At 38.5% G+C, this 23,487-nt stretch overlaps 1 protein-coding gene and 1 long non-coding RNA gene across 5 annotated transcripts; both read left to right on the forward strand.

Moving 5' to 3' along the window:
* The first annotated feature begins 312 nt into the window (after nt 1-312).
* LOC121777083 (protein NAP1) lies at nt 313-9,954 on the forward strand. 4 transcript variants are annotated; one of them, XM_042174219.1, is made up of 24 exons: nt 313-527; nt 1,341-1,795; nt 1,902-1,976; nt 2,347-2,427; nt 2,661-2,741; nt 2,840-2,922; nt 3,186-3,270; nt 3,476-3,601; nt 3,757-3,864; nt 4,032-4,076; nt 4,729-4,871; nt 5,262-5,394; nt 5,562-5,672; nt 5,827-5,905; nt 6,267-6,460; nt 6,632-6,777; nt 7,008-7,089; nt 7,161-7,271; nt 7,346-7,471; nt 7,556-7,695; nt 7,777-7,873; nt 7,963-8,954; nt 9,039-9,251; nt 9,320-9,954. In XM_042174219.1, the coding sequence occupies exons 2-24, from the start codon at nt 1,391-1,393 to the stop codon at nt 9,810-9,812; spliced, it is 4,149 nt and encodes a 1,382-aa protein (XP_042030153.1). In that variant the 5' UTR covers nt 313-527; nt 1,341-1,390; the 3' UTR covers nt 9,813-9,954. The 4 variants fall into 4 exon arrangements, with proteins under 4 accessions (XP_042030153.1, XP_042030152.1, XP_042030155.1 ...); XM_042174218.1 differs by having other exon boundaries at nt 1,344-1,795; XM_042174221.1 differs by having other exon boundaries at nt 313-495.
* A 3,339-nt stretch (nt 9,955-13,293) lies between these two features.
* On the forward strand, nt 13,294-18,397 carry LOC121777049. The gene is made up of 3 exons (XR_006045356.1): nt 13,294-13,732; nt 16,257-16,597; nt 18,285-18,397. It is a non-coding gene; the product is annotated as an uncharacterized LOC121777049 (long non-coding RNA).
* Nucleotides 18,398-23,487: the final 5,090 nt, after the last annotated feature.

The following is a 23,487-nucleotide window of genomic DNA, read 5'->3' on the forward strand; positions in this document are numbered from 1 at the left end:
TTATGTCATTTTAAAAAAAATCTCTAATCTCTATGCAAATATATTTTGTTATACTTTTTTTTATACCATTTTTAGTAAATATATCATGCATTCAATTACATTCTTACTTTCATAATAAAACTAATATACTCCTAAAAGATAGGATTCATTAGACAATTTATTATTACTTTTTTAATTTTATATATTTCTTAACATATTTGCAATTACAAGAGGGGCGCAGATGAAATTACAAGAAAAAATGGTGTTAATACTCGAATTAAAGAAAAACATGAGTCCAAAAGAGATAGGAAAATAAAATTGGGTCGCATCGTGCTCGGCAGCATTTTGCTTTCTCTCTCTAAACAACCTGCTCACAAAATCAGCTTGAGTAATTTCTGCTACCACCGGCATTTGTAGCCTAGAGAGTAATAGTTGAAGCTGAAGCTGAAGTTGAAGTCGCAGTAGCTGGATCTGAGCTCGAAGGAGCTGTTGTCACTTGCGCACAATTTTGATGCAGTAACCTCCTCAGTCCTCATTTCAACTTGATGGTATTCTTATTGTGCGTGTGTGTGCATATCGAGGATTTTTGAATTACTTATTGCCGCGTGTGATCGCCAAATGTGTCTGTTTGAGGTAGACGGCGGGAACCGGCCAATTGCTTGTTGTGATTGGGAATAAGGTGTTCGTTTATGTGTTTTTTGGCGGCATTAGGAAAAGAGTGTAGTGTAGAAAGTCCGGGGGTGTTTAATTGTTCTAATTGTGTATTGGAATTGGAGATGTTTTTGTGCTGAATTTGAATAATCTTGTGAATTACTCCACTTGATTGCTGAAAGATGGGGTATGAACCAGGAATAAGAGTGGTATTTGGTTGAGAATTCAACTTAATGGCATTCTCTCTCTGTCTAACTAGTAATTATACACGCAGAGAGAGAATTTTGAAATTACTTATTGATGTGTGTGTAATTTCCTAAATGCGTTTATTCGAGGTTGACGGCGGGGACGCGGTCAATTGCTTGTCATGATCAGGGATTCTGCATTTGTTTGTGTGTTTATTGTTTGTTTCATGCGGCACTTAGGAAATAGAATGATGGAAAAAGTCTTGGGATGTCTAATTGTTGAAATTGTGTATTGGAAGTCAAGATATTTTAGTAAGCCAGTTAGTTCATGAGTTGATCAGGTCTAATACATGTTTATACGATCTGAGGTTTCTGAATCCATCCTGAAAGTAGTAAATTATCTATGATAAAGAAATGTCAGTTTCAGATTCCTGGAAGGTTTATGTTGTTTGGAAAAATTAACAGGTAATCTTAATTTGGATAATCATGTAAATTATCTGATTACGTGAAGATGGGTTTATGAAGCAGGAAGGAGAGAAGTTTTTGATTGAGAATTCTGCTTGAGAGTGATAGAGATGGCAAAGTCTAGGCCGAATTTCCCAGCTCAAGATGTATTATCATCTGCACAAGGATCAGTGAGGTCGAGAGAATGGGAGGGTCCGACTAGGTGGACTGAGTACTTGGGTCCTGATGCAGCATCCAGGAGTAATGCTGGAGCCGAAGGAGCGACTAGTCAAAACTCAAGCAGTTCATCCCAGAAGGGTCTGAACATGCAATGGGTTTACCAGCTCACTCATGTAGCTGAAGGGCTAATGGCGAAAATGTATAGACTTAATCAGATTTTGGATTATCCTGATTTGGTTAATCTTATCTACTCTGAAGCGTTTTGGAAAGCTGGTCTGTTCCCTAACTACCCGAAGATTTGTACTTTGCTAGAGAAGAAGTTTCCTGAACATCACAGCAAACTGCAGCTCGAACGGGTAGCACTTATCGATCCCTTTTCGTTGGTCTCAGATACATTATATCCAATTTTGTGACATGTGAATTGGCTTTAAAGTGTCAGTGTTTCATGATATTCTGTGGTAGGTTGACAAGCTTGCTTTGGATGCCATTAATGATAGTGCCGAGGTTCATTTACAGAGCATGGAGCCATGGATTCAGGTAAGATAATCTTCCTGTTGGGGTTGGGGGACCTTTATTATGCTATTTATGCTTTAATTTCCATGTTGCCAGGGATTCTATTTGTAGTTGCCAGGGATAACTATTTTGGTTGATAACAATCTTCTTCTGTTAAAAGGTTACTACAAAGTAACTACCTAAGACTATTATGTTTTCCTTTTTGCTACTACTTGGTTAGGTTAGGGGAAAATCCATTCAGGCATCTGTGAAGTATTTTGCAGGCATACTCATTCACAAAAGCATTAAATGTTCATACAAGAAACTTCAGAATTACTTTTTTTCCCATTAGCTTATCTGATATCAAATTTACTTATATGACTTACTTCATGGTTATTTCTGTTCTCTGGATCAGCTACTTCTTGACCTGATGGCATTCCGAGAACAATCTTTGCGACTTATTCTGGACCTAAGCAGTACTGTGATCACCTTGCTGGTATGGAATGGAAACAATATTAATTTTCTTGTTGAAAAGCTGGAGATACGATTGTTACATTACCCATGTGATGGTTACACATATTTTGTTATCTACAAGGCTATATATGTATAGAAAGTACTTTTTCGCTAAAAAATGATGAACTCATGATGATATTCTCCAAAGAATTATTATCGACATTCGACACTGTATTACCAATAACTTTTTTAATAGTTTGACTGCCTTCCTTGCAGCCACACCAAAACTCTCTCATACTACATGCGTTTATGGATCTCTTTTGCTCGTTTATTCGTGTTAATCTATTTTCTGAGAAGGTGAGTCTATGGCAGGCATCACTGATCTGTTTCCTTTCATCTTCAGCTGGAAAACAAGTTGATTTTGTCTCTTACATGAACAAATATTTGCACTACAGATACCTAGGAAAATGATGCTGCAAACATACAATCTTTTGCACTCCATGGCACGGAATGATCGTGATTGTGACTTTTACCATAGGTGAGATAACTTCTTATCATATAAAAGACATTTTGAGGGGGATTTCCTGACATGCTTTATGTGTTTGAGAATATATTCTTTCTGAAGAAATATGCTATTGTAGTCTTGTAGATGATATGAATCATATGATTAATTGTACAACATAAAACTTCAGGTTATTATTAAAGAAAAGTCATACAAACTGTATCTATCTGTTTTTCTTTCTTGAATGCCCAATTTTTTATTACAACTCTGCTAATCTCCTTTTCTGTTTTGACTTGCAGATTAATTCAATTTGTAGATTCTTATGATCCACCATTGAAGGGGTTACATGAAGATCTTAATTTTGTCAGTCCTAGAATTGGAGAGGTTATATTCTCTTTCTCAACCTACAATCCTACATTTCTTCCTTCGAAAATGAAATTTCTCTCTTCGATCCTTAGTCCTCCAACCAATTTTAATTAATTATTTTCATGGCCCTTTGCTTCCTTAGAAATAGAGAGTTTGCTTGTGCTGTTTTTTTGTACTGTTCAGCGGGTTCACTTTTTTTTTATTATGCAAATTCTTATATCAGGTTTTAGAGGCTGTGGGCCCAATTATCTTTTTATCTACAGATACAAGGAAGCTGCGGAATGAGGGTTTTCTGAGTCCATTTCATCCTAGATACCCTGACATACTTACAAACTCTGCACATCCAATGGTAACAAGTCATCTATTTTTTTTAATATTAATGCATTAATGCTTGTTCCAGAAGGTTGCAGAATGACTTACCATGTAATTGACAAATTGTATGTACAAAGAAAGCTATGCAATAAATATAATGAGTCTTTTTTACCTCTTTTACAATACATGCAGAGAGCCCAGGACCTTGCAAATGTTACTTCTTATCGTGAGTGGGTGCTGTTTGGATATTTGGTTTGCCCGGATGAGCTTCTTAGAGTGACCAGCATTGACATTGCTTTGGTACACACTGTTGCCACCCTTTTGTTCTTTGTCTTTATAATGTTTATTATTATGCTGTCCTTGGTACTTTTGGTTGCATGCTACAGTTTCCATTCTTTGATTTACTGGATGCAGTCCTCTATTTATAGCTGACAGTCCTTCATGTGTGTTTCTCATTCTCATATCAGGTTGTGCTGAAGGAAAACTTAGTTCTTACACTATTCAGGGATAAAGTAAGTCTTATATCCTACTTAAAGGATACTTTATGTCTGGGTATTTTCTATTCTGCACTTTGCAAGGAATAGAAGGATGTTGTAAACTATGGGAGAACTGCTAGTCCTTCAAACCTCTTTCCATTAGCCATTTGTAATGAAACTAATTGTTCTATACTTTGTATATTCCTTGCTGCGAACCTGCTTATCCTGACTCGTACAGGTTTGCATTATGGTGGCTAGTTCTATTTTGAGTTGATAATGAGGCTTTTTTTGTAAAAGTTATAAGAAAACTCGATTTTGAGCTTCGAGTTACAATGAAACTTTAAGCAATGCAAGTATTGCACAACAACAATACTGCTGGTAATGTGGTGAAGAGGATTTTACAACTAGGTTTCTCTGCACCTCCCATGACCAGCTACATAAAAATTACCAATCTCCCCCTTTAATGGATGGTAAAGTTTTTGGTCTCTACTATTCATGTTGAGATTGGGATATTTTCCATTTAGTTACCAGGCCAGAAAATATCTGAATTGCACTCAGCTTTTCCTATTGATATAGTTTGGTATCTTTTCATCTATTTTAAATCTCAAACTAGGTGATTGTGACTTCTTTTGTTTCTTTAGGATTAGGAAGGAACAGCTTCCCTAAACCTTCTGTTTTGTTTGTGTAGCATATATTATTGCATGGGGACTATCAGCTATATGTTTTACCAAAAATATTGGAATCGAAAAAGATGGCAAAGTCTGGACGAACGAAGCAAAAAGAAGCAGACCTAGAGTATAGTGTTGCAAAGCAGGTAGAGAAAATGATCAGGTATTACATGCAGACTTTCTTATTTAACTTATCGATATCTGGTGACTGTGTGCCTATTTGGGAAGAAACATCACTAAAGCTTTGCATATTAAGATCAGAAGATATGACAATTGCCAACATTGCATCTCCTGCCTATAATCTAGTACCACATTGCTGGAAAATCTGCTTTAACACACATAAAGACACTCTGTTAGCTACTTGTATTCAGAAACTTCTACACAGGCCATAGCTTCATTACATTTTCAGCACAAACATATTTCTTATTTGGACATAAATTCAGTTTTCTCTCTAAAGCTTTCCTCTCAGAACTGTTATATTATTTGGATCTTTTATAAAATTATGATTAAACCTCTTCAAATTACCTTTTTGATGTGGTTTTTTACTGTACAGTGAGGTACACGAGCAAGCCCTTTACTCCTGTGATGGCATACACCATGAAAGGAGAGTAATGTTAAAGCAGGAAATTGGAAGAATGGTCCTGTTCTTTACTGATCAACCCAGTTTATTAGCTCCTAATATCCAGGTGTGCATGTCTATGGCATAATGAATTTCCAATATCCTCATTCGGACTATGTATCTTGTTTGAGGGAGTAAGGATCAGAGAAAGAAAGGAGCAAGTAATTCACTTACAGTATGTTAGACGCCAGCAGGTCAATGTATATATTGTTTTATCTGCTGCTGGTTGTGCAGATGGTTTTTTCTGCCTTAGCTTTTGCACAGAGTGAGGTTTTATGGTACTTTCAGCATGTCGGAGTAGCGTCTTCTAAATCCAAAACAGCTCGAGTTGTGTCAGTAGAAAATGTAAGAAAAGTTTCTTTCAAATGTATTTTTGTCGCGGGGCAGTTCTTTGTTGGATCTGTTTATTTTATTGAAATATAATCATTTTACCTTTCTTGATTTTTGGTAATTTTTTGGCATCTAAACACTTCATCTTTTACTTGATTTACAATTACAGGATCCAAACGACCCAACCATTGGTTTCTTATTGGATGGGATGGACCGGCTTTGTTGTCTGGTCCGCAAGTATATTGCAGGTTAGGTTCCTTGTGGAGGAATTTTGAGACCTTGAACTTTATGTTGGTTTGCATGAGACTGAAAATATTTTGCCGCGTGACCTAGCATATTGCTGAACTTTTCATTCGTTGCAGTAATCAACTTCTAAAAATGATGTCAAAACATGGAATTATTTATTTTGATTCTGATCTGATGGGCCCGATAATACTTTCAACATAGCATTTGTGCTGTAGCTTTCTAGAGCCCTCCTGAGATTTTCACTTGTATTGCAGCAATAGTGTGTCAGTGCTAACATTGGTTGCTGGAAAACAAAGTGGCACAATCTGAACTCTCCCTTTTATTTGATTTATTACTGAAATCTAGATATTTGTTTTCTCTCAGCCATTAGAGGCTATGCCTTATCATACCTATCATCCTGTGCTGGTAGAATCCGTTTCCTGCTTGGCACTCCTGGAATGGTGGCACTTGACCTAGATGCTACCTTAAAGGGACTTTTCCAAAGGATTGTTCAACATCTAGAGAACATACCAAAACCTCAGGGAGAAAACATTTCTACAATCTCATGTGATTTATCGGTAAGCTGTTTATTCCCTTGCTCTCATTGTATCGACCCACAGTTTTTCCAAGTTCTAGAAATACTGTTGCTTAATCACTTCTTCAGTTTAGGTTTGCTTCTATTTATTGATTGTTTTCTGACATCAGGAGTTACGCAAAGATTGGTTAACCGATTGTTTTCTGACATTCAGGAGTTACGCAAAGATTGGTTAACTGTGTTGATGATTGTCACTTCTGCTCGTTCATCAATCAACATTAGACATTTAGAGAAAGCGACTGTATCCACTGGCAAAGAGGGGTTGCTGTCAGAAGGCAATGCTGCATACAATTGGTCCAGGTTCTCACTTTAACCAAACATCTTCTGAAAGAATGTTGTACATGCAGTCTGGTCACTTTTTAATTTGAACAAATTTGTTGTCTTGGAAAACTTCTTAAAATTGTTTATCTTGTTTCCTCTATGTAAAATACTATATGGTTGCTCTTATGTTAAACTACACCACTTGACTGATCAGTACATAACGCAAAGTTTTTGAGTATGAAAAGTTGACACATTTTGAACATATGCAGATGTGTTGATGAGCTTGAAACTCAATTAACAAAATTTGGGGGTTTGAAGAAACTGTACTTCTACCATCTACATCTTACAACCGTAAGTAGCATAATGTACAAAATCTTATAAGAATACAATATACTGTCAATCTGACTTAAATGGTACTGTAGGTTTTCCGCAACACCATGTTTGGGCCCGAGGGTCGTCCCCAACATTGCTGTGCTTGGCTTGGTGTTGCTAGCAGTTTCCCGGAATGTGCTTCACCAATTGCCCCAGAGGAGGTATCTTAAAAATATCAGTGCCTCACATTAGTTCAACCGTTCAAGTCAGTCCATAACTTTACTCTTACATATAGGTGACTAAAATCGGCCGTGATGCAGTTCTATATGTTGAGTCTCTTATTGAATCTATAATGGGAGGATTGGAAGGTTTAATTAATATTCTTGACTCTGATGGAGGATTTGGTTCCCTGGAGATGCAGGTTGCTACTTCTCTGTATGCTTCTGAGCTACGAACCATAGTTTGGCATATTGTTCTTCTTTTATTAATTTTGTTTAAGTTTCAGCTTCTCCCAGACCAAGCAGCGAATCTCATGAACTTGACATCCAGATTATCCATTCCTTCAGCAAAGTCTCCGAAGGGTTCATATGGTTTTCATTTACCAGGCTATGAGAGCTATCCAGAAAATAACAGCTCCATCAAAATGTGAGTTTCCCTTTTGTTTTACTCCTCTTTTCCTCTATGCTATCTAGGTTGCAAATTTTCAGTTTTCTGTTTCGGTGACAGGTTAGAAGCTGCAATGCAGAGGTTGACAAATCTCTGTTCTGTCCTGAATGACATGGAGCCTATATGTGTTTTAAACCATGTTTTTGTCCTCAGAGAGGTAAGCGTCCCGTTTTGGTTGTATAAGTTGTTGACTTTTTAGATTCCCATACCCGACTCTTTCTCAATTCATTTCCATTTGTGATGCAGTATATGAGAGAATGCATCCTAGGGAACTTCAAAAGGAGATTGCTCACTGTCCTGAAAACTGATTCCGATCTTCAGAGACCATCAGTCTTAGAGTCACTAATCCGTAGACATACTTCCATAGTTCATCTAGCAGAGCAACATGTCAGCATGGACCTCACCAATGGCATTCGTGAAATTCTCCTTGCAGAGACCTACTCAGGTCCCGTTTCATCTCTACAGTTGTTTGAAAAACCCGTGGAACAGCAGACAGGCTCAGCTACTGAAGCTGTATGCAATTGGTACATAGAAAACATTGTTAAGGATGTGGCTGGTGCCGGAATCCTATTTGCACCTCGTCATCGATGCTTTAAGAGCACGAGGCCAGTTGGTGGATACTTTGCCGAGTCAGTAACCGACCTCACGGAACTGAAAGCCTTCGTTCGAGCTTTTGGGAGCTACGGAGTTGACAGGCTGGATCGGATGCTAAAAGAGCACACTGCAGCTCTCCTGAACTGCGTTGACACAACATTGCGTGCAAATCGTGAGAATCTGGAGGCAGTTGCAGGGAGTATGCATTCTGGTGATAGGATAGAAACGGAAGCGAATATTAAGCAGATAGTTGATATGGATACGATGGTTAGGTTCTGCATCCAGGCGGGGCAAGCCATTGCTTTTGATTCCCTTTTGGCTGAAGCTTCAGGTATTGTTTTAAAAGAAGGCGCTCCTCTGATTCATTCGCTGCTAACGGGTGTTGCAAATCACTTACCTGATGAAATACCGGAAAACAAGGAGATCAGGAGAATGAGAAGAGTAGCGAACTCTGTAAATGTGGCTGGTGATCACGACTTCGCATGGATCAGATTGATACTGGAAGAGGTCGGGGGTGCAACTGACGGATCATGGAGCTTGCTGCCGTATCTATTTGCAACTTTTATGACATCTAATATCTGGTATACAACTGCTTTCAACGTCGAAACCGGAGGCTTCAGCAACAACGTTCATTGTTTAGCCAGGTATGCAAATGCAATAGGCCCTTTTTTTATGAAGATTACATAAGAATGATCTCAAAATCTAGAGACTAAAATACCTTTTATCAGGTGCATATGTGCAGTGATCGCGGGAAGTGAACTCGTGAGGCTCGAAAGAGAGTATCAACAGAAACACTCGCTTTCAAACGGACACATCAGCGAATCCTTGGACCCTGAGGCACCAAACTACGCTTCCATTGATGCAAGCATAAAATCCACAATGCAGCTTTTCATCAAATTCTCAGCAGTAATAATTCTGGATTCTTGGAGTGAAAGCAATAGGTAATTCGAAAAATGTCACAATTTGATAAGCTCTCCCTCCCTACATATACTTATGTTGGTTTCTGCAGGTCCCACCTCGTGGCGAAGCTGATCTTTCTCGATCAAATCTGCGAGATCTCGCCACACATTCCACGGAGCACGTTGGAGTCACACGTGCCTTACACCATTCTTCGCTCCATCTACAGCCAATGCTACTCGAATTCTTCCACTCCCTTCGCGCAAATAAGTGGTTCGCCAAGGCATTCTCCGGCCATGTCCCTTGCTCACGGCTCCCCATCGCTGAGGCAACCCCGTGGCGATTCATCAACTCCACTATCCAACACACACGACTCGGGCTATCCCAAACCGTCGTCCACCCACGGCCAAGATCAGTATGAGATGGACAGTTTCGGTGCGAGAAGCATCGATAGCAAAAATCGGAACGTCAGGCGATCCGGGCCCTTGGATTACAGCCAAAGCCACAAATCCAAATTCGCCGGAGGGTCCACGTCAACTAGCACTGGTCCTAGTCCCTTGCCCAGGTTTGCTGTTTCGAGATCCGGCCCTATATCATATAAATAAAGAGAGCTGTTACAATGGTGAAGCAATTTTGTATATTTTGTACAACTTCTGTTATTACATTATTTATATTCCTAGTTTAAGTTGTTTTGTTTGCCTGTAATAACACTTTCAATCTTAATGTAAAAATAACTCTTTATGTTTTTTTTTAATTTAATACATGAACATAAATTTAAGGTCACAATGAAAAGGATACTAGTATTTACTTTGTGATTCTCATATTCTACATTTTCATTTTGTATTTATGAAAAAGACAAAAAGGAATAACTAAAGTTTCAAATAAAAGTTACTACTCCTTTTCTTTCTCTAACTACTTCCCCCATGACTTTGGAATGCCAGCCTCTCTTTCCATTACACCACCTTTCCACACGAAAAAGAAAGTCAAGAAAATGATATTCTAATTTCTCTTTATTAATTATGTATGCTTAATAATCAACTTGGATTAAAAAGGCAGGATATCATGTGTTTTATATTTAGTCTCAATTATTTTAAGTGCTATTAACGTGATATAGTTCTAGTATATTATAAGAAAGCTAGTAACATTAACGGTAATACTCTTCGTCTACGATCAATAGTCTTTTTTTTCGTTTTAGGTCGTCAGCAAAAATTAATCTTTTAATTTTTAACAATTTTCTTTTTTAATAAAGTGAGTCGCATTGTTCACAAATAATATTTTAATTAATTATATTATTTTTTTCCTTTCTCAATCTTTATCATTTTTTCACTATCGTCGCCTTTGATTCCTTTTGTCAATTGATTGTATCTCCCAATATCAATCATTATGCCATGATGATGATGAATTCCCTAAAGTTCAACCTAGGACTCATACATTTATAGCCCAATCCATATGTTTTTAAGACTCAATTTAATTGACAGCCCACTTAGGCTGAATGTCCAATAAGCCCATCGTTTAGGCCCACTAAATGATTTCTCACCTTCTTTCCTTCGTACATTTGGAACCATGGAATCTAAAGTAGCATCCGTCGTCTCAACGATCTCTTTCGCATTCTCGACAATGAAAATCTCTTTTGACATTGGTCTCGGCTCTTCTCCTGTATGCTCGTCCTTTCTAGATCGGCAGCTTCTCCTCGGCTTTTTCCTCCCCGAAATTATTGTTGGAAACATGTGGAAAATGTAGGAGACCTTTGATGTGGCCAAGATCTATGGCCTTTCATCTTTGGTAATCCCCAAATACATAAAGAGATAATTTGATTGCAAGGTCTTCAAGTGCTTTCTCTAGCCTATAAACAGGCTTGATCTTAGAGTGGAAGAACGACACCAACAAATCATTCTCTCTTCTCTCTAGCTCTCAAGCATTCTAGTTCGCACTTAGGAGCATTGCATTGCTCGGTTCTCGCCTCCAATTCAAGTTCGCCGGTGCCTACGAGTTTGAGGTGCTTCAACTCGGTAGGAGGAAAGTCGTTTCATCTTTGGGGACGTTGCGCCAATCCGTGAGCACTAGCCTGAGCGTATCTCGTCTTGCGGAGAGAGGGATACCTCGACTCGACTTAAAGAAGACTATAGTTTGCATCTTGTTCCTTTTATTGTATTTACTTTGTTTTATTTACCTTATAGTTTTTGGTTCTTTTGTAATAGCAAGAGTTTGTCCGTGTAAAAGGCTACAATATTTCCAACAATTCTCAGTTTCTTCTTCAGGTTGTTTCTATGAGACTCACTTTATTTTACATTTCTTAAAATTTGAGTCTGATCAACTTGTGATAATTAATGGTGGACAGGATAATAGTTATTTACTATACAATTAGGATTTAATATTACTCCATTTATATAGATTTCCAGTGGCTAGTATGCTGTAAACATAGCCAATTTGGAAATCATTTTCAAATTTTTTACTATGCATAATGAATTATTGTTTGACTTTGAACATGACAACTCACTTTACTTTATTTAATTTGATTTAACATCAAACCAATTTTATTCTTATTTGACAATTGCACTAACATCCTAACTCTTTCCATCCTAAATATAAATCTCACCCCACTTTTGTGATTGATTCATGCTTGTAACACAAATCAAGATCATCTTTCAACTATGAAGACAAGCTTTTCCACCATCACTTTAATTCTTCTTGTGATTAATATTTCATTCACACAAGCAATATCTACTCATCACTTCCTTGAATGTCTCTCCCAACTATTCAACAACTACTCTTGCATTCCCAACCATGTCTACACCCCTAATACGATGAGGGATCGTATTCAGGACGGACAGCAAATTGCCAAAGGGGGATGATCGTTTGCGGAGGTTTTCTCCGTCGAGCAGCCGCCGTCCACAAGGGTTTTTCGTCGAAAAGTAGAAAACTTGCGATAAAAGTAAATAAGCGAGAGAAATAGGGCAAGTTCTGATTTATTGAATGAATAATTCAGTGCATAGAGTCCCTATTTATAATAATTGCGAACCCTGATTTGGTTCGACTCGATCATTCCGGGAAAGAACCAACGAGAAAACCATGATGCTTGACGACAGTTTTAATGAACAGATGAGCAACCCTCAAGGCATCAAAACGGGTCAGTAAAGGAGCAAAGTGGCTATACTTCGATAGACTATCCACAACCACCATTACAGTAGTATAACCCTTTGACAACGGTAATCTCACTATGAAGTCCACTGAGACGTCTTCCCAAACCTGCATGGGAATAGCGTAAGGGTTGTAGTAACCCGGCAGGCTTCTGCGTGGAGTACTTAGTCGTTTGACATTCAACACAAGATGCCACAAAACTTTTCACATCCGGACGCATACCCGCCCAAAAGATGTTCACAAAAATCACCCTTTTGAAAAAGTACAACAATTTCCAGCCCACATTCTTTCAAAACAATCAGCCCATTCATTTAACAACTCCATCCCAACTAAACAATTGTTGCAACACATAACAATTTAGTAGGCCCAACTTAAGAAATCCCCCTGGTACAAATCAAATACATGTTCCAAATAAAAATTAATTGGTGTAGCTGTCCATCAAAATAAAAATTCCCTGCCCAAGGTAAATAATTCCCATTCTCTTATTTCTTCTCACAATTTCCGAATCAAGAGACACCAAACTCTCTTTCTCAAACTCTCGTCTCCTTCAACCTCCACCACAACACCGCCCCTCCGTCGCCATCCTTTGCGGAAACTCCAGGCGTTCATCGCCGCTGCCGCTGCCTCTCCGTCGCCTCCTCAGCTCACCGGCGTGATACTGGCCATTCACGCCAGGTAAGTGTCTCCCCTCCCCCTTTAAAATAGTTTACTGTTTTTTTTTGTTTTTTTTAATTCCAAGGCGTTTAATAAATATGGTACGGAGGGAGTATATAGTACTATTTTTTTCTCGCTCTTATTTTATTCTCTTTCAAGTACTTTATTATATAAACTTTATTCACTTTATAATGAATAAAAGAAGTTTATCCATGTCTTTACCTTAGCACTTCTTCCTCACACTCCACCAATAATTCATTTCCATTACCTTTACTCTGGCGGCAAGAATTGAAATATAAGAAAAAGGAAAAGCAAAAGGAGAGCATATTAGAATGAATGGAATCATTTCATTACCTTTGCTGTTTGCTCTCTTTTTCTCTCTCTGCATCAATTATTCATTTCCATTCCTAAACCACAACCCTTCGCTCTGAAACAATTCTCAGCACAAAGAATGGAAGAAGTTGCCGCCGCCGCCATGCTTCAAGTTCTATTTGAAACCCTCAAGAATGAGGTCTCACTTGTTCGAGGTTTCAGAAATGAAGCACAACAGTTAACTCAGAATCTGGACATGATCCAGAAATTCTTGAGTGATGCAGAGATGGGCTCCATCCCCGGTGAGGCTGTCAAGAAGTGGCTCTCGGATCTTGGAGACGTGGGGTTCGATGCTGACATGATCCAGAAATTCCCATATCCCCCACATCTGTATTGATGGACGATGGACCCACGTCGATAGGTGAGTTTGAATATCTTTTATTGGTTTGTATTTTATAAATGAATATTGGTCTCTAAAATCATGAACATTGGCCAAATTTTGGTATTTTCCACAAACTTTCAAATTTTCTTCGATATCACAAATTTAAGTATGATAAAAAAATGCACATAATGTAAAGTTTATTACTAATATTTAAGACCAATTTTAAAGTGCATGGGAAATACCAAAATCTGGTCTACGTTTATGATTTTAAGAACCAATATCCCTTTTATAAACAGTTGCATGTCTATTTCCTCGTCACCACCAGATTACCTTCACTTATTAATTTATAGGAACAATTACATATGTACATTTGTGTAAACGATCTACCCCATAATCACGACTAATGCCTCCAATCCCAAAGCTGGTAACTATAATTACACACCTTGTCTAAGTTCTAATTTTAAAAAATTGTCTCTACTAAAAGCTTACTCATTCTATGCCTCCAATCCCAAAGCTGGTAACTATAATCAGTGGCGGACACAGTAAGGAGCAGTGAGGGGCTTAAGCCCTTCCCAAAAAATTTTTTTAAATGTTTTTCTTCTTCTAAATTTCTTAAAATTTCAAAATTTATCCATAGCCTTTCCTAAAATTTTGCCGTAGGAGAGCATATTGTCGAGTGTTGATGAGTGGAAGGGGCTGAAAAATCTGAAAATTGGAGAGTTGCAGAAAAAAAAATGGATGCCACAACTTGCAAACTTGAAGAAGACGACTAGTTGTAATGTAAATTATTATTATAATAAAATATCGCACACTCTCCTAAATGGGGATGATCTCTGAATATAATAATGTTATAAAATGTGACGTGTCTTGACCGTAAACGTGTAGAAGAGTAATTATACTCCACAGTACTTCTTAGTTTGTGGTATAAATGCTTAAAAATCTATCCCTTATTGCTTCAATAAGCCTAGATTAAAACAATCCAGATTCATTATTTTTTATCACGACAATTTTTGGCGGTTGGCTTTAGTAATTTTAAAATTTCTCTTATAATTTCTTGTGAATTCTATTATACAAAAATTGATTTTTAATAATTCTTTATATTTATTTAATTATAAAAAACTTGACAATAAAAAGTAGAGTTTGTAGTTTGGTCCGGTAGTTCAAAGCAACTACTATTATGTATCCTATTTTAATTTTTATTATATAAAATACATTCTTTTCGTTCATGAAATAATATCAGATTTTATCATTTTGATACGCCCTGCAATTTAAAATCGGATTCATATTTTTGGATAAGCGAACCCGAAACTCTACTAAATCATTATATTTATATTTCATTATAAAACCAATATGTAAAAGTGAGACGTTTATTCCGTTGACTTCCCCCCCCCCCCCCCCACAGCGGGACTTTAAATTTGAGACGGGATAAAGTAAGAGTATAGCACCTGCCAAATAAATTTCTGCGTCCGCCACTGACTATAATTACACCTTTGTCTAAGTTCTAATTAAAAAAATTGTCTCTACTAAAAGCTTACTCATTCTATGCCTCACAGAAAATATGACATTGTGTTGTTTTGATTTCGGTACTACTAGGTTGGAGCCGGTCTTTTCAAAGCAGATATCCAATTATATCTCATTATTTTAGGATTTTAATAAAATGTTTCATCCTAATGGGTATTGCGAAAAAATAACATGTTGTTGGGTTTAAAATGTTTTGCGGTTGAATTTCTTTTGCAATTACCTTAGGGTGAACATTTTCTTTTAAACGTTAAAATTATAGGACAAAATTGAATATTTAGATAAGTTGCATGCTTAATCCCAAATGGTTCCTCACAGAAGCTATGTGTAGAACAAAATAGGGTTTTTTGTGCAAAGGAACGAGATCAATTTTGGACTTTAAAGCACGGTTGACCATTAGTTTTTTACGAAACTGTTAAATATGAACCAAAACATATTGTTTAGGATCAAATTAGAACCACAAAAGTTTCTTTGAGCGAAGGTACGACACTAATTTTATACTTTAGTCTTATATCTACCATGTTTTATAGTATAAGAAACTGCATATCACTAATATTATCTAATGTATTATACAAGGTTGTCCTGGTCAGTATTTACTTTTATCTATATTTTTGTTTACTTGGTGTGTTCTCTTTAACGGAAATTAGTGGATGATATATATTCTTCACTCTTTTAACATATATTGTTAGGTGAATAATTTTTCTCGAACTCATATTAATATGAATATATTATTCTCTCTCTCCACCTAACACACAAAACAACATCTTCTAAAATCTCGTATCATTTCCCAATGTGCTATCTATTATGGGACAGAAGTAGTACTATATTTTAATGTGATTTGCTATTGTGTCGTGGTCTTGTTTACTTGTTATTGTACTCCTGTTATCCCCCCGTCTAACATATTTGACAATCACTGGTGTTCCTCAATGCATGACCACTTGTTTTGTTGAGATTCCGCCTCCTTTTAGTAGCTTGGCATGGTTAACCATAGATGCTAGTGTGGGGGATTAATGGAGACTGTTAATGGCATATTGCAAGGATGCAGCTCGCTTAATGTCTTACAATTGAAGGGGATGGAAAGTTGGGAAAATCTACCGGAATCGATTCAATATCTCTCTACTCTTTCTTATTTAAACTTGATGAATTTTGAATGGAAGAGTTACCTGAATGGTTGGGGAACTTGTCATCTCTAAGGGAGTTGCGTATACAAAATTGTAAGAAGTTAAGGCATATGGATGCAATGCGGCGCCTCACTGAATTAGTCAGCTTATATATATATTGAGGGATGCCCAGAAATATGTGTTGAAGAAGCAAGTGATGCAGCTGATTCTCAATGGCCCAACATTTCCCATCTCCCCGACATCCATATTGATGGACGCCTCATCCGTGAGTTTGAATATCTTTTCTTGGTTTGTATTTTACAAATGAAGTCTCTAAAATCATGAACATTGGCCAAATTTTGGTATTTTCCACAAACTTTCAAATTGGTCTTCAATATCACAACTTAATATTCTATGTGTTATTTTCCAACCCAACCCAAACAAGATATTTTCAGCGAAAAACTTATTTTGCATGGGCAACCATGAAATATTTTTAATATTTTTTATCACTTTTTAAGTTCGTAGCATGTAGGATAATAAGTCACATAGAAAAATCACATTGAAAGTAGTATCAAGTATGATAAAAAAAAATGCACATAATGTAAAGTTTATTACTAATTTTAAGACCAATTTTAAAGTGCATAGAAAATACCAAAATTTGGTCAACGTTTATGGTTTTAAGAACCAATATCCCTTTTATAAACAGTTGCATGTCTATTCCTCCTCACCACCAGATTACCTTCACTTTATTAATTTATAGGAAAAATTGCATATGTACATTTTTGTAAACGATCTACCCCATAATCACGACTAATGCCTCCAATCCCAAAGCTGGTAACTATAATTACACCTTTGTCTAAGTTCTAATTTAAAAAAATTCTCTCTACTAAAAGCTTACTCATTCTATGCCTCACAGAAAATATGATATTGTGTTGTTTTGATTTCGGTACTACTAGGTTGGAGCCAGTCTTTTCAAAGCAGATATCCAATTATATCTCATTATTTTAGGATTTTAATAAAAATGTATCATCCTAATGGGTATTGCGAAAAAATAACATGTTGTTGGGTTTAAAATGTGTCGCGGTTGAATTGCTTTTGCAATTACCTTAGGGTGATCATTTTCTTTTAAACGTTAAAATTATAGGACAAAATGGAATATTTAGATAAGTTGCATACTTAATCCCAAATGGTTCCTCACAGAAGCTATGTGTAGAACCAAATAGGGTTTTTGTGCAAAGGAACGAGATCAATTTTGGACTTTAAAACATGGCTACTTTTTTACGAAACTGTTAAATATGAACCAAAACATATTGTTTATGATCAAATTAGAACCACAAAAGTTTCTTTGAGCAAAGGTACGACACTAATTTTATACTTTAGTCTTATATCTACCATGTTTTATAGTATAAGAAACTGCATATCACTAATATTATCTGATCTATTATACAAGGTTGTCCTGGTCAGTATTTACTTTTTTCTATATTTTTGTTTACTAGGTGAGTTCTCTTTAATGGAAATTAGTGGATGATATATATATTCTTCACTCTTTTAACATATATTGTTTGGCGAATATTTTTTTCGAACTCATATTAATATGAATATATTATTCTCTCTCCACCTAACACACAAAACAACATCTTCTAAAATCTCGTATCATTTCCTAATGTGCCATCTATTATGGGACAGAAGTAGTACTATATTTTAATGTGATTTGCTGTTGTGTCGTGGTCTTGTTTACTTGTTATTGTACTCCTGTTATCTAAGGGATGATTATTTCTGAATGGCCCAAGATTATTGCAAGAATTCTGATTCTCATAAAAAATACTATGAACTTGCATTGTTTCAATTTAATTGCCACTACTAGTTTGGGGCTAGTTTTATCTAGTAGATCAACTTACAAAGTTAAGTTGCACACACCGAATCCCAAAATATTCAACACTACTTTGTCACAATCTTTTTCGTGTTTTATATAGATCATGATGAGGAAGCTCGTGTTTGAGTTTGAGTTGCTTCGAGTGAGGTGGTGAAGGAGTGTGTGCCCATTAATTTTCTCCAACTTGATGTCAACATTCTTCAAATTCCCACCGTAAGATTAAGTTTCACCAACAGTCCCCTATTCTTTGATTGTTTTTTATATGATTGTAGAGTGTGGATAAATATAGATATATATATACTCTTGTTTTAGCACTAGGATTCTTCGTTGCACTTTGGTAGGTTGTGTTTTTGTTGTTGTGGTGGTGGTGTTGTTGGACTCTTCCTCATCGTTATTTGGTTGGAGCCTTTTATTTATCAAAAAATATATATATAAAATTTGTTTAAGACAACATCTCTGATTCTAGTCATGTTATTACATATGTTTTCCTCTACCTCTTCACACCGTAAATTGCAACTTTAAATTTCCCAACAGGTTTGGCAATTGTTTGCTTTGTGTGTCTCTCACGCCGCAGTGGTGGCAGAAGGAGATCAAGTAAAGACTTGTGTTAGAGTCATGTCTGAATTTGCTTACCAACAAACTTTGACCATTGTAATCATTTAATCCCTGTTTGTTGCATGAAAATTGTAATGTGTAAGGTATTTTAAGATGTTTGGATGGTTTCGTTGTATTTTATCGAAAAAGATCCTCTGTTTTGTCTGACTACTAGATTATTGTCACTTTAATTTAGTGATGGATTCATAACTTCGATTTGGTGTGTGCTGAACACTTTGTGTTAGAACAATTGTCATTGTGTAGCTGTCGAGTCACCACTGGCAAGCAAGCAACAACAACTCGACAGCTATGCAATGCAATAGCTGAAATGTCGGCTCTTGTTTTCTTTTTCCTCCATTTTCGGTTCTCTCCCCCTACTTTTGAATAGGCCGAGGAAATATAGTTATATGGGTTATGGAGTATTGATGTTGGATTATAGACGGAGATATTAAGCTTTTGAATCAAAATTAGGGAAGCGCACAAATTATGGAGTAAAAAATGCTTCATATGAGTATATAATACTGTAAAAATAAGATGGTTGTGTTAGGAATTAAACACACAATTGAAAAATGGCTAACACCTTGCGCGAATTTTGACTAGAGGAATTCAGAAAACGATCCATCATAATCCTATAGTTATAATAGTAGTATATGAAACTTCATTTAAAACTTGAAGATGATACCACATACATTAACATATTTGTACATGATGGGGTACGTACTAAACAAGCCCAATAGCAGTGACGGCCCATCAGCCCAAAGCCCAAGGAAGAGTATCAGTTCGGCATTACCAAAGAGTTCGGCCCCCGCCTACAGCTCGGTAAAAGCCGACCAATCAAGCTCTACTCTCAGATCGGCAAAAGCTGCTCGGCAATAGTTCAGCAGTTCGGTCTCAGTATTCGACCGAACTGGGAGATAGTGGACCCATGCAGAACCTCCACGACCTCCACTACACGATCTATTTAGTGGTGGACCCATGCGGGATCTCATGACCTCCACGACATCCACGACATACTTAGTGGTGATGTAAGCCACGACCTAGTGAGTGGTGATGTAAGCCACGACCTAGGTAGTGGTGATGCAAGCCACGATCTTAGTTCAATGTATAAATAGAACTTAGATCAGATAGAAGAAGGAGCTCTCTAGACATAAAAGATCATATAGCAAGTCTGTATTGTAAGCTGTAGAAAACAGATCAAGCAATACAACTCTGCCCTCTTTTCTTCCCGTGGACGTAGATTTACCTCAGTAAATCGAACCACGTAAATCTCTGTGTCGTGATCTGTATTTTCCTGCACTCATCACCATCAAAAATTCGCCGACTCATCACTGGCGCCGTCTGTGGGAAACAGAGAACCAAATTTGTGATAAAGCGAATTTTTGACCCTTTTTCCACCCCAAAAAAAATGCATACCAGATCACATACTACCCGTAATACCGTTCGTGAAAACCATGAGGAAGCTAGTCCAGCCCGCAGGTCCGGAAAACAGCCTCGGGAGACATCTACTTCCAGTTTTCACGATGAAGGAACAAGCCGCTCAAAAGGTCCACACACCGAGTCTTCCCAGCAGCCTGATTTGAATGAGGCTGTCAAGCTGTTTTGGCTGAGAAGCAGGATGAGTTCTTAGCCTTCCTGCAAAAGAGCCAAGAACCGAAGACGAAAACGGTGGATTCTCCTTCCTCATCCAGACATGAAAGTCACTACCGCAGTAGTGCCGTGTCTTCCAGGAAGAAGAATCCTCACCCCGACATGTTCCTGTTCCTCCTCGGTACCGGAATCACAGGAGATCTCCATCTCCTCCATACCGAAGAGATGTCGGGTTCGCCATGTACGGAGCATTGAAGACTCCGTTCTCGGACGATATCACCCGAACACTCCCCTTCCACAGAACTACCGAACTCCGTCGATGACTTATGACGGGTTAGTGGATCCTCATGATTTCCTGGGACGCTATCAGTATAACATGGCGAACCAGGGTCTCAATGAGGTCCACATGTGCAAGCTGTTTCCCGAGCTGCTTATCGGGAACGCAAGAGGTGGTTCGATAGCCTCCCCCAAGGCAGCATTAGATCTTACCGAGATCTAATGGATGCTTTCCACAGGAGGTTCTTTCAGAAAGCGGAAGCCCGAATCACTTCGGCTCAGCTGCTTTCTATACGTCAAGGTCGCGACGAAAAGATCAGCGACTTTATGACGAGATTCCACAAGGAATGCCTACAAGTAGATGATCTCAATGATCTACTTGTCATTTCGGCATTCCAAAATGGAATCCTGCCCGGAGCTCTCTACAGAAAGCTCGTGGAATGCAGTCCGCAAACAGCTCAAGAGATGTGGGACATTGCGGACCAGTTCTCCCCGTGCCGATGAGGCAGACCGTCGCAAACGGTCTTTAGACAGCTCATCCCGAGGAGACAGGAGGAAGCCCGATCACAGCGATCAGGGACAAACTCGCCGAACTCCTTTTGGCGATCAGGGACATCCTCGCCGAACTCCTTTTGAAAGGATTCAAAGGACTCCGGTGCAAGACCGATTGGGGCCACGTCTCAATCCTGAGAAGCCGCCTGCTCAGTTCGTACCATTGAACAAGTCAAGGGCGGAAATTTTCGAACTGCATTCCGATATGTTCGAAAAACCAAAGCGGATGACGAAATCGGCCGCGCGTCGACCGCAGGATCAATATTGCTCCTTCCATCAAGACCACGGTCACGATACCGAGGAGTGCCGACATTTGGCTGCAGGTATTGATGCTCTTGTGAAAGCAGGGACATTAAAAAAATACCAAAGCAAGCAGCCGAAAAAGAACAAAAAGCAGAGAGGTGCGAACTGCGCTCCTCAGGATCCGAAAAGGCAACAGGATCCCGAAGACGATGACGAGCAGCAATATGATGGAGTAATCCTGACTATTGATGCTCTCCCTGCCGGGAAGACTAAATCGTCCCTGAAGTCAGAGCGCAGAGGCTTCAATCGAGAGGAGCCAACGCATAAAGGCTGAAGCAGGACGAAGTGATTACATTTTCAGATGCAGATCCCGTCCCGGCCATCTCTCCTCATCAAGACGCTATTGTCATCCAAGCCGGAGTGGCAAACAAACTGATCCACAGAGTGTTTGTGGATACAGGAGCGTCAGTCAGCATTCTTTTTAAAGAATGTTTCGATAAACTAGAAATGGATCCAGCTCGCTTAGTCCGGCACCACTTCCTCTGAAAAGTTTCGCCCAGGAGGACACCCGCCCTGAAGGTATTATCAGCCTTCCGATCACGGTGGGAAAAGCGCCTACAAGCTCCAGTACGATGATCGAGTTCTTTGTGGTAAAAGCTCGGTCTCCGTACAACATCATCCTGGGAAGAGACTGGCTCAACGCAGTTCGGGCCGTTTGCTCTACTTATCATCTCACCATCAAGCTCCCCACTAAAGGGGGGATAGCGGTCATCCGAGGTGATCAAAAGAGAGCAAAGAGTGTCTGCAGATTGCGCTTAAAAGTGCCGAGCAATCAGATCGGCATCATCAAGCATAGCAATCACAGCAGCCGGAGTCAGAGGCAAGCGAAATGACCGAAGTCACACCAGAGCCGAACTCAATGACCGTTCAGTTATACGAAGATGATCCATCCAGAACGGTCAAGATCGGTTTCGCGGGAACGCCTCTACTCCGGGAAAAGACCATCCAGCTCCTCAAGGAGTACAAAGATGTCTTTGCATGGTCTCCGTTGGACATGACCGGAGTGCCCTCTGAGGTAATCACTCATCGGTTAAATATTGATCCATCAGTCCGGCCTATAAAACAGAAGCAAAGACTCTTTGCGGCAGAAAGAAACCAAGTCATCCATGACGAAGTCCGCCAATTACTGAAGCGGATGTATTATTCGAGGTGAAATATCCCTCTTGGGTGGCCAATCCTGTGATGATCAAGAAAAAAGAAGGAGGATGGCGGATGTGCATAGATTTTACCGATCTAAACAAGCACTGTCCTAAAGATTGCTATCCCCTTCCGAACATAGATAAAAAAGTAGAAGCTTTGATCGGCTTCGAAATTTTCTGTTTTCTTGATTTATACAAAGGCTACCACCAAGTCTTAATGGATGAGAATGATGCTCCAAAAACGGCTTTCATTACTGACTTCGGCATCTTTGCTTATAAAAAGATGCCGTTCGGTTTAAAGAATGCCGGAGCCACATATCAAAGGATGGTAGATAAGCTTTTTCGGCATTTGATCGGAAAGGAGGTTGAAGTGTATGTTGACGACATAGTCGTTAAAAGCAGAAGCACTTCGGAGTACGAAGACAATCTCAAGTCCACTCTCGACGTGCTCCGAAAAGCCAACCTCAAACTCAATCCCCAAAAATGTACCTTTTTGGTAGATTCGGGAAAGTTTCTAGGTTGTTGGGTTTCAAAGGAAGGACTCAAGGCAAATCCGCTAAAGTTCAAGTTGTTCAGAACATGGCAACGCCGAAGTCCATACATGATGTGCAAAGGCTAACTGGATGTCTAGCCGCACTGAATAGATTCCTTTCCCAAGCAGCCGAAAAGCAAATGCCATTCTTCAAAGTGTTAAAGAAGGCACCAAAGTTTGAGTGGGGAGTCGAGCAGAAAAAGGCTTTTTGACGAGCTCAAAAGTTATTTAGCCGAGCTTCCTATTCTCTCTGCTCCAACAGATGCTGAAGTGATATTCTTATACTTAGCGGCATCGGATCAGACCATTAGCGCGGTGCT

The sequence above is a fragment of the Salvia splendens genome, chromosome 18 (genome assembly GCF_004379255.2).
Source record: "Salvia splendens isolate huo1 chromosome 18, SspV2, whole genome shotgun sequence".
Taxonomy (NCBI): Eukaryota; Viridiplantae; Streptophyta; class Magnoliopsida; order Lamiales; family Lamiaceae; genus Salvia; species Salvia splendens.